This window comes from Mixophyes fleayi, chromosome 1, assembly GCF_038048845.1.
Source record: "Mixophyes fleayi isolate aMixFle1 chromosome 1, aMixFle1.hap1, whole genome shotgun sequence".
NCBI classification, from domain to species: Eukaryota; Metazoa; Chordata; class Amphibia; order Anura; family Limnodynastidae; genus Mixophyes; species Mixophyes fleayi.
This window is the reverse complement of record NC_134402.1, coordinates 410,230,446-410,244,517: the sequence shown is the minus strand read 5'-3', so window position 1 is coordinate 410,244,517 and position 14,072 is coordinate 410,230,446. Positions and strand designations below refer to the sequence as shown.

General features: G+C 42.2%; 2 protein-coding genes across 2 annotated transcripts in view; one reads left to right on the top strand and one right to left on the bottom strand.

Annotated features, from left to right (window-relative positions):
- SCAMP1 (secretory carrier membrane protein 1) overlaps positions 1-14,072 on the bottom strand; it is a 457,689-nt gene that overhangs the window by 18,353 nt on the left and 425,264 nt on the right. The window lies entirely within an intron of this gene.
- The window catches only part of DMGDH (dimethylglycine dehydrogenase), a 48,291-nt gene continuing 34,790 nt past the window's right edge, over positions 572-14,072 (top strand). Inside the window, exons 1-4 of the mRNA XM_075182260.1 lie at positions 572-779; positions 8,199-8,376; positions 9,247-9,345; positions 10,598-10,762. Of these exons, the coding sequence (XP_075038361.1) occupies positions 649-779; positions 8,199-8,376; positions 9,247-9,345; positions 10,598-10,762 (573 nt within the window). The 5' untranslated portion in view covers positions 572-648. The remainder of the gene's footprint in view (positions 780-8,198; positions 8,377-9,246; positions 9,346-10,597; positions 10,763-14,072) is intronic.

Sequence of the window (14,072 nt, the reverse complement as noted above, 5' to 3'; positions counted from 1 at the left end):
CACCTTCTTCCCATTAATCCATTCTTCCCTATATTTACAGACTAGATACAAAGATTAATCTGCAATGCAAACATATTTGTCCTTTACTAAATGTTAGTCTGTTCCTGCCAAGTGATAAAAGAGCATCCAGTTAGGAATATAAAAAGCATTGCTATAAAGACTAGGTATCTGAATTTTCAAATTATTCTAGTTAAATAAAAAAATCTATACATATAATAGGTACAGTAGTAAGAATAATTGCTGCAAAAAAACCCTAAAAATAACTCCTAAAACGCCCTCCACAGACCACAGTTCAGTGTAGAAGGGTTAATCTTGTCTGGAATTATTCCAATAAACTTTGGTATCATGAACTCTTTGCCAATCACCTAAACAAAATATTTGCTAGTCTTGTTGTACAATCTAATGCAGCAGGTTAACCAGGTAAATCATTATTATATGTGTCTACACTGTGCTTTCACAATGTGTAACGGAACATGAAGAGTTCTGCAGAGATGAGAGCTGAGGCTGATTTGTGGAACAGGAGGGCGGGTCCTGGCTTCTCTCTCTCTCCCTATTTGTTTTGCTTTTTATTTTTGGCTTGAGTCAGGGAGTAGCAGGGAATAGGGTGTACGAGGTGTCCACCACCTGCTCGCTGCACTCTCCAGCACGATGAAGCTCGGTCTGAGGCTCCTGCTGCAGCACAGGGACCTCTTACTGCCTGCTCGGGACAGGGCAGCTGCTGCTGTCCCCTGTCTGCGGGACCTCAGGAGAACAGTCAGTACAGAGTCTAAAGCAGAGAGGTAGGTGACACTGCACACACATACCTACACATTTCAGTGCTGATTTCAGTAAGAGTTTACCCAACTACGGAACTATTTAGCATATTGATAGACATAGGATGAGCATATTTGGAACCCTATTTAATAAAATGCAGTGGTAGCCTAAAGGGTTTTATTAACTTTCATTTACTTTGGGTAATGTTAAGTTTTCCCCACAATACAGATACCAAGTGTGCTTGCCATGCCTAAATAACCCAGTCATGGTTACTAAAATATAAAAGTTTAGGAATGACTACCAGATTTGGACAGTGCCACCTGTCACAGATCTAGATCTCAAAGGCTGTAGTAATAGACAATTTTAGTGTAGGAAATATGCCACACAGCAGCACCTGATTAAGGGTTCAGGCTGCCCTAGACTAATGCGCTCCTACAACCCCTTTGCCTTCCACGCCAGGCTAATAAACAGTAGGCAAAAACAAACTTGTCTGTTGCCAATCACTGGTATAGCAGAACGGAGGCATGTATGAGCGCTGTTGAAGGTGGGCGGACGCTACTGCGCCTTTAGCCATCCTTGTCTCTCCTACACGCATAGGCTAGATACACACTGGAGGTTTTTCAGCCAATCAGCCGATATATCCGATTGGTCAGATATTGTGTTAGTGTGTGCACTTACACGTTGAACAACCGTCATCTCAAAGTACCGATTGTCGTTTCATTTGGTTATTCGGCATGTTTGATAATCTCGTTCCAATCACTTTCCCATCCTGCAGTGTGTATGCACTCATGTTCACGAGCTCCAGAGTTTACAGAGTCATGCTCTTTTCTGCCGAAGCCGGCAATTACCATGTCCTGGTGACTAACTGTAGAGAGTTCTGTAGGTGGAATAATTTGTTTGTTCCTTCTGAGACTGAATATTTGGGTTCAGATAGGTCTATTTATGAACCTTCAGTTTTTTCAGTAGAAACTTTTCAATCCTCATCGCATAGATGCGTATTGAAAAGTTTCTCATATGTATCCAAAAATCAACACAGGAACAGCCGGTCCGAAAAACGGCTGCTCCTATGAAGAGTATCACTTACTTTTCACTGGAGTCTCCTTTTTTCCTCCCTGTGCAATGCTGCTCGTGCCTCTTTCAATCCCTGTGCGCATGCGCCAACTGGTAAACTCAGGCATGTGCACAGAGATCCATGACTGAAGGAACCTGAGGCATGTGACATGGAGGGATCATGTAATCCCTCCACACATGCTCTTCGGAGCAGAGCTGTTTTCAGTGAAAATTTTCAATCATGTTAATGTACGCCAGCTTCAGATAGCGTATCATGGTAATGTACGCCAGCTTCAGATGGCGTATCGTGGTAATGTACGCCAGCTTCAGATAGCGTATCATGGTAATGTACGCCAGCTTCAGATGGCGTATCGTGGTAATGTACGCCAGCTTCAGATAGCGTATCATGGTAATGTACGCCAGCTTCAGATGGCGTATCGTGGTAATGTACGCCAGCTTCAGATAGCGTATCATGGTAATGTACGCCAGCTTCAGATGGCGTATTGTGGTAATGTACGCCAGCTTCAGATAGCGTATCATGGTAATGTACGCCAGCTTCAGATGGCGTATCGTGGTAATGTACGCCAGCTTCAGATGGCGTATCGTGGTAATGTACGCCAGCTTCAGATAGCGTATCGTGGTAATGTACGCCAGCTTCAGATAGCGTATCATGGTAATGTACGCCAGCTTCAGATGGCGTATCATGGTAATGTACGCCAGCTTCAGATGGCGTATCGTGGTAATGTACGCCAGCTTCAGATAGCGTATCATGGTAATGTACGCCAGCTTCAGATGGCGTATCGTGGTAATGTACGCCAGCTTCAGATAGCGTATCGTGGTAATGTACGCCAGCTTCAGATAGCGTATCATGGTAATGTACGCCAGCTTCAGATGGCGTATCATGGTAATGTACGCCAGCTTCAGATGGCGTATCATGGTAATGTACGCCAGCTTCAGATAGTGTATCATGGTAATGTACGCCAGCTTCAGATAGTGTATCATGGTAATGTACGCCAGCTTCAGATAGCGTATCATGGTAATGTACGCCAGCTTCAGATAGCACCAGCTTCAGATAGCGTATCATGGTAATGTATGCCAGCTTCAGATAGCGTACATTAATATGATTGAAAACTTACTTTCGGTCATTGGTACATAGCGTTACTGAGCACTTCCCATACACTGTTATGGGGAGTGCTCAGTAAAATGATGAGAAATGCAAATATCTGAGATATCTGCTGCGATGCTAGAATAATACATAGTAATTTATTGTGCTGTCATTCTCTAAACGACTATAGGACCAGATGAAGAGCACAGATCTAAAGGTAAATCGTGTGTAGTGTGTATGCATGAATCACCCAACCGGTCCGACCTTCAGTACAATCATTATAGATAACAAATTGGTCGAAAAATTCTCCAGTGTGTACCTAGCCTTCTCTTTAAATGCCCGATCAAGCAAGATTCATTGTCTGCAGCCTTTACCATGGAAATACGTCAAGATTGGAACCTTACTATGTTTTTCTTTCATGTTTGCCTTTTACTTTGGGGAACAAGTATTCTCATATTTTAAAATGTATTTCAGTTTATGCCTCTTCCTGTCACAATTTTGCACCTCCCAAAAAATCCCTCGCCCCAAAAACCTTGCAGCCTAGTCAGCTTAGTGGCATTTTAGGCCGACCCCAAAAGTAGCAATCTTTTAAATTGCCCTAATCAGCCCCATAATGTCATGTCCTACCTATAACTGCAGATACAAATTCATGTAAGAAAGGCATCAAATCAATTTATATTCTGTTTATGAATTTGCCATCAGCACCTCATGGGGTAAGGAATTCCACAGCTTAGTCACCCGTAGCCATCATACCCACTGGCATTTGTTTTGCATTTAAAGCTGTGCTACCAGCTGGGAAACATTTTTCTAAGGAGGTCCTAGTCCTTTAGCTAGAGATCCCAGGGCTGCTACATGCACCTATTTTTCTTAATGCTTTGTTTTTACCATGGTATTCAGCCAGGGCTGTGTGTCAGAGCAACTGAGAGGCCGAGTCAAAGGGGAGGAGCCAGAGAAGGAAAAGCTGTTGCCTAGGTGATAGTGCCACTTTAAAAACGCTAGTAAAAGTGCTTGATGTGCGTTTGTTACTAGCATTGTTACAAGTATTTGGAGCTCACTGTAGGCTTCCCCAATGTGTCTACCAATAACATAAGATGTATTCCGAAAACCGTACCGCATATATAATGATTAGCACTTCTGCCTCACAGCACTGGGGTCATGAGATCGATTCCCGACCATGGTCTTATCTGTGTGGAGTTTGTATGTTCTCCCCGTGTTTGCGTGAGTTCCGTCCGTGTGCTCCGGTTTCCTCCCACACTCCAAAAACATATTAGTAGGTTAATTGGCTGCTATTAAATTGACCTTAGTCTGTGTGTGTGTGTGTGTGTGTCAGGGAATGTAGACTGTAAGCGCCAATTGGGCAGGGACTGATGTGGGTGAGTTCTCTATAGAGCGCTGCAGAATTAGTGGCGCTATATAAATAAATGATGATGATGATAATACTACTGCAACACTAGTAAATATGGCAGTGGATATGGCTACCCTAGAAACAATGTTTTCTTGTGTTAGACCAGTTTACATAGCCAGTAAAAAACACTACTGTGTAAGAGCCCTTACAGTAAAGAATCCTTTCCTATGCTCATGGTGAATCAGTCTTTATTCCATTCACAATTGATGTCTTCTTGTTCTGTGCATGGTCCATGATACAAAAAGTCCATTAGACAAATTCTTGTACTGACCTTAAAAATATATATTTAATATATACATATATATATTTAAACCCTTTAAACCTGCTGGATTTACTAAGAACCAAACTGCCAGTTAAACGGCTGAAAACCACAGTTTAGCAAAGCACCGCTTTACAAATCACCATCCCCATTTTTAACATGATCAAAATACAAACAGTCAGGTTTACTAAGCTACTGTTCAACAAACTGCCAGGAAAATCGCCAATAAAACAGCCACAACAAAAGAGGTGGTTGTGAGAGGCTGTTTGAGCTATATTGCCATGTAGAACATCAGAGGAGGCACCATTGGCTTTGAATTATGGGGTCAGTCTTTATTGATTAAAAGGAAAAATTAGTTTATAATTAACTTATGGGGGCAAATTTTATTTTTCAACAAGCAGGGTCACCCGGCCTTGCTCGGATCCGATTTTTAATGTGAAGCGGTTTTTATATATTAGCAAATTATTTGGTAAATAGACCAAAAATGCTATTTAGAAAATAAGATTTGTTGCTTTGTCGCGTTGTCGTTGTGTCGTGTTGTGACGAGGTTTCTGTCCAGCAGTCAAACAGCAGTTTATAACCAAAAAATTATATTTGTTGCTCTGTCGCATTGTTGCGGTGTCGCTATGTTGTCTAATAGGTTACTTTTTAAATGCAAAATAACTATTTGAGACTTGTCAGTTTTACCCTGAAAGCAGTGAAAGATATTCGACAACAAACAAGCAAACAAACTTCGTCTTTTATATATATAGATATATATATATATATATATATATATATATAAGATATATTAAGGGGGCAATATTATTGTATTATTTTATCGTGGGGGTATTATAAAGTGCCACATCTGCGCGTCATAAATATTGCCCCCATTAACAATCAAATTGCCCCTGTATCAGATAGCACAATCATGAAATGCTAGCACAAAGAAATAATAATACACTCACAAACTATGTATAAGAAAATGATTTAATAAAGAATATGACGATTAAAAAACTTAGCATCAATAAGTTGTTAGACAGACACATAATTCCCGGGATTTACTGCAGGGAGACCCCACATTCAACAAGCAGCACTGAAGTTGGATCATGCATCCTAGAATACTTTTGATGGGGGGGATCTGGCACAGCCTTCCTAAAGCTGGGTACACACTACAGAGTTTTTGTCCAATAATCGACTCAAACAGCCGGCATACGACCGCTCGTTCGAAAGTTGGGTCAGTGTGTGCAGTGACACGATGGTCGAAAGTCTGCCCAAATGGACGATTGTCGCCTCATTTGGTTGGTCGTACTGTTCAATATTTTCGTTCCAATCTCCTTTCCGTTGTGTAGTGTGTATAAATTTCCGACCAATCCGACCGATGTTGCTTCAGTGTCTACGAAATTAAAATCATTGCTCACGACAACATGGCTGTAAAGGTCGCTAACGGGACGGCCGCTCTTCCCTTTATCGTCTAGAACAAGGCTAGTGTGTATGCAGTCCATGGACCGAGCGATCGGACCATCGATCGGATGTAAAATCGATCGGCTTAAAAAGTTGGGGAAAAATTCTGTAGTGTGTACCCAGCTTAACTCACCAGCGAGGTCTCATATATGGATGGCCTTGTTCAGACCTTCCTATCATCATCACCATTTATTTATATAGCGCCACTGATTCTGCAGCGCTGTACAGATAACCCATTCACATAAATCCCTGCCCCATTGGAGCTTACAGTCTAAATTCCCTAACATACACACACACAGACAGAGAGAGAGAGAGAAAGAGAGAGAGACTATGGTCAATTTGATAGCAGCCAATTAACCTACCAGTATGTTTTTGGAGTATGGGAGGAAACCAGAGCACCCGGAGGAAATCCACACAAACACAGGGAGAACATATAAACTCCACACAGATAAGACCATGGTCGGGAATTGAACTCATGACCCCAGCGCTGTGCGGCAGAAGTGCTAACCACTTAGCCACCATGCTACCCCCATATATAATCCTTTCCCTTACATTAAAGTGAATACTGATGCAATACCTGCAGTTAATGACATTGTCATTCAGAGTAAACAGCTAAGTTTGTAAACTAAGCAGTTGCAATCATATGTTGCTTACAAACAAACATTCGAAAGTTTACTTAAGTATACACAAATACTTATATCTCTGTCTGTCGTAAAATCAACATTACCTTGAGTTGGTTATTAACCATTATCTGTCTGAGTTCTAAATTACTGAAAGAGCTGAGTTTGCAGGACACAGTCATGTTTTAGGAAAAACATGCCCATAAAATACAAGTAAATAATGTGAAGAAACATCACAAACTTTGTATCTGTTCATTAAAAGACACAAAATCAATGACAGAAGCAGATATAAAGGAAAACAATCTTCTTTTTTTTTCTGCCGGCGGCATAGATGTTTTCAATTTGCCACACATCACCAGCCACTGAACATGCCAGCCTCAAACCGCCCTATAGTAAATGTAGCAGTTTGGAACCGTAGACCGCCAACAATATGTGACAGTTTAAAACTTCAAACACATTTTTTTTAGTAAATTTACCCCCTTGTCACTAAGCTTCAATGCTTCCCTGAGCTGATCAGTCTTCTCCATAGTTTTTGTACCACCCTTTCAGAACTTTTTATTGAAACTCAAGTTAAATGTTACCATCAAACCATACCGTACCATGGCCGTACAGAGCGGAACTTATAAAGAGTTGCTGTGGTGCCCACAAATGTCTAGTTAAGGTAGCCATGTTGTGATCATTGTTTCCTAAATGCCCCCTCACCTATACATTCGACATAGTGTAATATCTGTTCTGTTAGATTGTCCAGCAGCGATACCTCCTCTAGTTGATTCTTCTGCCACTTGGGAAAGGTTGTTGTCTTAAGGTTGTTTCATTTTCTAGAACCACTAGTTTCATAGCTTTATTGTCACAATTTATATCTGGATAATCACTTATTAGGAGGACCACATTTTCATTGCTGACAAATGAACTTGTAATCATTTCATTACAGCGATTTTAAATAAAGTTTGCGTTCCAAATGCCGAACTTCCTGTCAGTGGAACGCACATGCCACTGTGAAACAGAAAGGCTGAAGGTACAGGGCCAGGTGGCGGGCGGCTGCTGCGCCCCGTTGGGCTTGCGCCCTGGGTGACAGCACCACCCGCACCTGCCTAGTTACGGCTCTGGCTATTTATGTGGTTTATAATAAACCCCAGTACTTTAATTGTGTTTATTTTGTTCTATATCTACCTCATACTTACCAACTCTCCCGGAATGTCCGGGAGACTCCCGCATTTCGCGGGAGTCTCACGGACTCCCGAGAGAGTGTGGAAATCTCCCACATCTGCCCACTTCACTAGGAAGTGGGCAGAATTAGGTCAAAAACACAGAATTGCGGCGTTTGACCCCGCTCCCTGCTGCAAAATGACGCGTTTGGCCACCTCCTGTCTGCTACGGTAAGAAGCAGCAGGATGTGGATGTAATGTATAAGGGGAGGGGGGGGTCACCCCTTCAGCACCCCCAGAGCTTGCGCCTGCCTATCCCAGTGTTTTGAATTAAGAGCATACTGGAATTGTCTGGCATGACGTATACTAGCCATACTGCACTTGTATCACATTGAAGCCTATTTCCTGTTTATATTAGTAGTGTGGATAGCCAATCCTCATCCTTGGGAAAGAGATGGAAGGACACTGCAGAGACGGTGATCATTGGTGGTGGATGTGTAGGCGTGAGCTTGGCATATCACCTGGCTAAGGCTGGCATGAAAGATGTGGTACTACTGGAGAAATCAGAGCTTACAGCTGGATCTACATGGCATGCAGTAAGTGATTTATACATAACATAACACTCATAGTCCACAATAATTACTGTCCTTCTGCATTGGTTGTATGTTTCAGTGCTTCCCCTATCCAAGCCCAGCAGTTTTCAGAGAGAAATATCATCTAGGTTCCTGTATGACCCCCGGGCCAAGTTACACACAGCCAAATAATCCTCCCATTTATAAAATGTTACAAATGTGCTCATGACTCCACCTGGTGTATCCTGTGTTTTTGATGGATTAAAACAGTTTATTTAATTACATAATAATTATACCACTGAAGACACTCAGGAATGTATTTATTAAAATGTTGCAATATGCGCAACCAGCCAGATTCTGTAACCATTAGCAACCAACCAGATTCTGTAACCATTAGCAACCAACCAGATTCTGTAACCATTAGCAACCATCCAGATTCTGTAACCATTAGCAACCAACCAGAGTCTGTTGTTCTTCTAGGGTAGTTTAGAAAAAAGTTATCTAATTTATGGGTTACATCAATTTGGCCACATTCTGTCACTTCTTATTCCTCTAGAATTCAAACTATTTTTAAAGTCAGATTAACAGAATTAGTAGGAGTTTGTTCCTACAACTTTTTCATTAAAGAAATTGGGTAATGAATCAAAATATATCTATTAATAGCAGAGCTGGAACATGGTAAGACTGGCAAGGGCATCCTGCCAGTCAGCCTGTGCCAACAAATGACAGAGGCCCCCGTGCTCTAGGCAGAGCAGAGACCTCAGAACACACCCGAGGTGAAGAGTGAGCAGACCCTGGGCAGAGGAACCTCCAGCAAACAAGTAACTGTAAACTAGATGTGTGTAATCTTGTGTACTTTGCCTATGGTGTTAAAATGTTTTGGTTTTTTTACAGGCTGGGTTAACAACCTATTTTCACCCTGGGATTAACCTAAAGAAAATCCATTATTACAGTATCAAGCTCTATGAAGACCTGGAAGAGGAGACTGGACAGGTATGAGTAGAGAACCTCACCTAATCTGACCTGTGAGGAGTCTGTGAAATCTGAGGCATGTACCAGGTGTTTATCTGCCAGCTGGCATCACATTTCTCTGTCAAAACAGTTCTGGGATCCTAAAATAGCAGCAAATGCATTTCTTTTGTGTGACTTTCTTATGCCTATATACTGTATGTTGTTAATTTATACTCCTAATTTATACTGATTCTATAGTTTGTAAGATTCACCCTCTTCTTGAGGTGGACATGTATGTAGTTCTGAGTACATGCCCACTCCCCTCCTCAACATCAGCCACTGTGAACCATTACCAAACTGTTGAATTCAAACCTGCTGATGTCAGCAGGTTACGTGAGGTGGTGAGAGGCGTAACGCAGATCTACCTGCTCTGGAAAGAGAAAGAATCTTCACATTCCAGCTGTTAGATACACAGTTCTAGGGGATGTTATAAAGAAACCAGAGATAATTATGACCCTTATGGTCTCTAAAATATATTTTCATCGAAGTCCACAAAATGGACTATTCCTAGTTACCAGATAGTTCTCCTAGGATCCTCAAGTTTAAAGCTTTCTCACATACTTTAGACAAGAATAACTAAACCATTCCATAATCATCTCTATATTACATGTTACTCTGTAATTACTTAATTGTAACTACAGCATAACATGTTTGTACCATTTATGATATATTATCTGCGAATTGTCAAGAGGTTCTGTAATTAGATTTCCAGGTGAGCCCTTCACAGTACTGTCCAGCACTGATAATATTCTTTGAAAATATTAATTAACTATTTTCTAAAGAACCAAATTGTGCAGCATAAACATACAAAACCGGATGTCTGTCATACACACCAGGTAAAACTACTGCGTTTTACTTGCGGTGCAGTATACTGCATACATATGCACGGGTACTGCTAGTGTTAGCGTGTGTTATCTAATTAACAGACCTGAAATTACTGAAGGGTTCATACTTAACCCCTTGCGCACCACGTGACCTATCAGAACAGCTCTGTTCCTGGCATCCTGATCGCTGTGGATAGCGGTTAATGTGAAGTTGAGGGCTGGTAATAAAGTGGTAGGAGGGTTAAATTTTAATCTGAAATATACATTTTTGCGCCGTGCTCCCCATCACATGTTTATGCCTTTTCATACTTCTAGTGTGTAGGCATCTCCTGAGAGTGGAGAGTAAGAGGGTATCTAGAAGTGTACTGGGGGCATTGCAGAATTTATATCCATATTGTTTCATTCTTCAGGCTGTTGGGTTTCATCAACCGGGAAGTATCAGAATTGCTTCAACTCCAACACGAGTAGATGAATTGAAATACCAAACGACGCGGGGTCGATGGCACCCAAATCCTCAATATTTGGTGGGACCAGAAAAAGTGAAAGAGCTGTTTCCTCTTCTGAACATGGACAAGGTAAGAAAGCGATCGTGATTAGAGTACAGGCTGATATCTGTGCGGTTGCTGTTGGTTAGGGAATATATATTAGATGTCACAAATGTAACTGAATTGTCATTCATTTTGCTTCAGAATCAAGATGTAAAACATTACTTACTGGTCATTAATTCTCCACTAAGTATAGAAAAATGATCAGTCTGTGTTGGACAAATACAATGTGAATATTTAAACCTGTATAATAAATTCCCCTTAAAATGTGTAATAGGTAAAATCTTAATAATTCTAATGCAGCAAGATTAATCTGTGCAGTCCAGCAGTGGGCATTTATTTCCCTGATGGCTCCTGTATTGATATTGATGGTACCATTATGTGGCATGGTGCAGAACGACCACCATTAGCCTGTGATTTCAGTCATTGTGTGGCTGCGCTAACAGTGATCTGACCACTTGGTCCGAGAGAGTCAAATGGCCAGACCTCACTCAAACTGGCCAAACATGTGGGACCAATGATGATCCTGTTGCTCGAATCTCGGGATCAGCTGCAGGATCAGCCTATGTGCGGCCACCTTTAGACATGACAGAAGATCTTGTGTATAGGTCCAACTGTATCCAATGCTCAGATCTAGGCATATCTGTTGTTATTGTGCCTGGAAAACAAAAGCCAACTGAAGGTGAAGTCCCCCTAAGGCCGCATTAAGTAACAGGAAGGAAAAACATAAGTGTGCGTTGTCTGGATGTCATTCATGATGGAAATGAGCTGTAGTAGCGTGGGGTCCTAAGAAGCTTTTAAACCCATGACCTCTGTATGTCAGGCCTGCTCTCTAGCTATTGGAGCCGGTGCTGAGGTATCCCTCTACCTCTGTTCTGTAGTGTTTGTTCTAGCCTGTGTTCTCCGCTATAATGAGCTCAGTTGCAGTGAAGTCTCCAGCCCTTTATAAGGGCTGCTCTGGCACTGGAGATTGCCTGTTCTTGTTATGTGTCTATTTCAGCTTGTTTTATTGGCCCCAGCCTACATGACTCCCCATTTGATATGATCCTCGGTACTATCTTTGCTTTCTCAGCTCCTAGATTCTGTCTTGTGTTCTCTGGTTTCCTCCTTTTCATTTGTTTACATCACTTTTATGATTACTGCTAATTACCACAATGACAGGACACCTACAGGCTATTTACCTGGGCCAACCGATGGAGAGTGTACCCGGGGCCAACCTGGCAAAGAATCAGAGCTCACCAGCTCCCTTCATTTGCCTCCAGTACTGTGGACGTGGGAACATGTTTTCACTCTAAAAACATATATCCGGATAAAGAATAATTATGTTTGTATAAAGACCTCAACAGAACTATAGCACTTTTAAGCAAGAGCTAACTTAATCCCATTACAGCGGTTGTAACATAACACATAGGCATCTAAGTACAGTACAATACCGATCTCTTAGCAGCCAACCTGGGGTATCCACTTCAGGCTCAATTTGTGATAGCAAGGCTTCCTTCTGCCGGCAAGGCAGTGGTCCTGCTTCACTATCGCCCTACTTTCGTCGGGCACACACATCCACAGGACCTGCAGGGAAACACAATTTAAGCACATAATATACACATAAGCATATGGTTAAACCTTGAAGGGATAACTGAGGGAGAGTGGATCACGCTGGACATAACCATTTTTGAACATGCCCAGTAGCTGCCTCTCCGTTATTCTGGCACTAAAGGGCAAAAGTACTTCTGACCCAAGTCATAATGCGACATGAGGTGCATACGTGGTGGGGTAAAATTAACCCCTCGTTTTGTCACACTAATAATAAGGTTTCCGTGGATACACTTACAAACTTTTGTTGATGACCATCAATTCACTGCTGATTCTAAAAAGGCAGAGAGTGACTGGCCAAAACCGTCAGCTTTCTGGCAAGGGAGTGTAGACAGGAAGAGGCTGCGTGTAATTCCTTTTTTCCTGCTTTGTTTACATAGAGATTTCATCTTCTACAAAGTTGTGACATTTAGTTCAATAATTGCTGAAATTTAAATATAAAACCAGACCATTGCTAGTCTGGTAGCGCTTAAAACTGTAATTATAACATGGAAAATTAAGAATAATAACAGTAGACTCAAAAAGGAAAACACTGTTACAGTTTGAGGGCCTGATTCATCAAGGTGCACATTCTGAGAGCATTGTGTGTTTGTTTAAAAACGCATGTAAAGCGGCTCTGCGTACTCCCGAATCCAACAAGGAGGCGATCTGAAGATATGTGTGGTGATGACTACAGGTGTAGGTCTGTTCTGCTCTACTGCACAAGACACTGCAGGAGTGAATGGAGGGGGAGTGGTCCCAATCCCCAATTTTATGCAAAAATTCAAAGATTCCCAGGTGCAATGTAGTAAAAATGACATATACAGTATGTGTCAATGATGCTGGTGTATATGTACGAGAGTAAGTTAGACAGGTAAGGGTCAATACTGCATTTGCAAACCAAGTAAATGCAAACACTAATGCAAATATTTGAACCAATTGTATTAAATCAAATCAAGCATGCAAATAAAAGATCTCAGTGCACTGATGGGACTAAACAAACAAAACCATTAAAAAAATAAAAATAAATAAAAAAAAATTACACATATTGTTAGGCTGCTGGCCCTGATCACCAACCCACAGAACTAGATGACGGAGGTTTCACCTTTAGCAGCTGCCTTTCCCTTAGAGCTTGGTGCGCTCACCGGTACTCGGATGCCCCCAGGACTTGGCTCCAGGTGTAGTGTAGGTTGGTAATACAGGACCACAGCGGCGGGCCAGGAGACTGTTAGAAAGCAGCGGGTAGTCAAACAATAGCCAAGGTCAAGGGTCACGAGCAAACAGGATAGTCTGTAAACACACCAGAGGTCAGGGTCACGGGCTAGATAGCAGGGTCCAAGGTACAAGCCAAAAGGGTCAGGGTCACAGGAAATAACAGGCAGGGTCAAAATCCAGGCAAGGGGTCATACACAGGCAATCCAGCAGAGTATCCACAGTACAGGGACAAGGGGCAGAGCAGGTCAGCAGACTGGTAACAGAAAGCTATAAGCGGCAGTGAGGCTGCAGACCTCACTGCCTTAAATACATAGTTGGACCAATCAGAGCCTAGCTCTGCAATTACACCCAGGGCCTGGCTAAGTAATAAATTAAATCTTAAAAGCCTCCAGGCTATTAAGACCCTTTGTGCACGCACCCGGCTGTCCCCTGTTGCCGGGACACGGCGCTACACTGAGAAGCGTCCGACCCCACCGGCCGGGACCCCTGCGGAAATGACATCCCGGTCGTCAAGGTGACGGCCGGAATGCCAGAGGGCACCAGAAGCAGGCCGCGG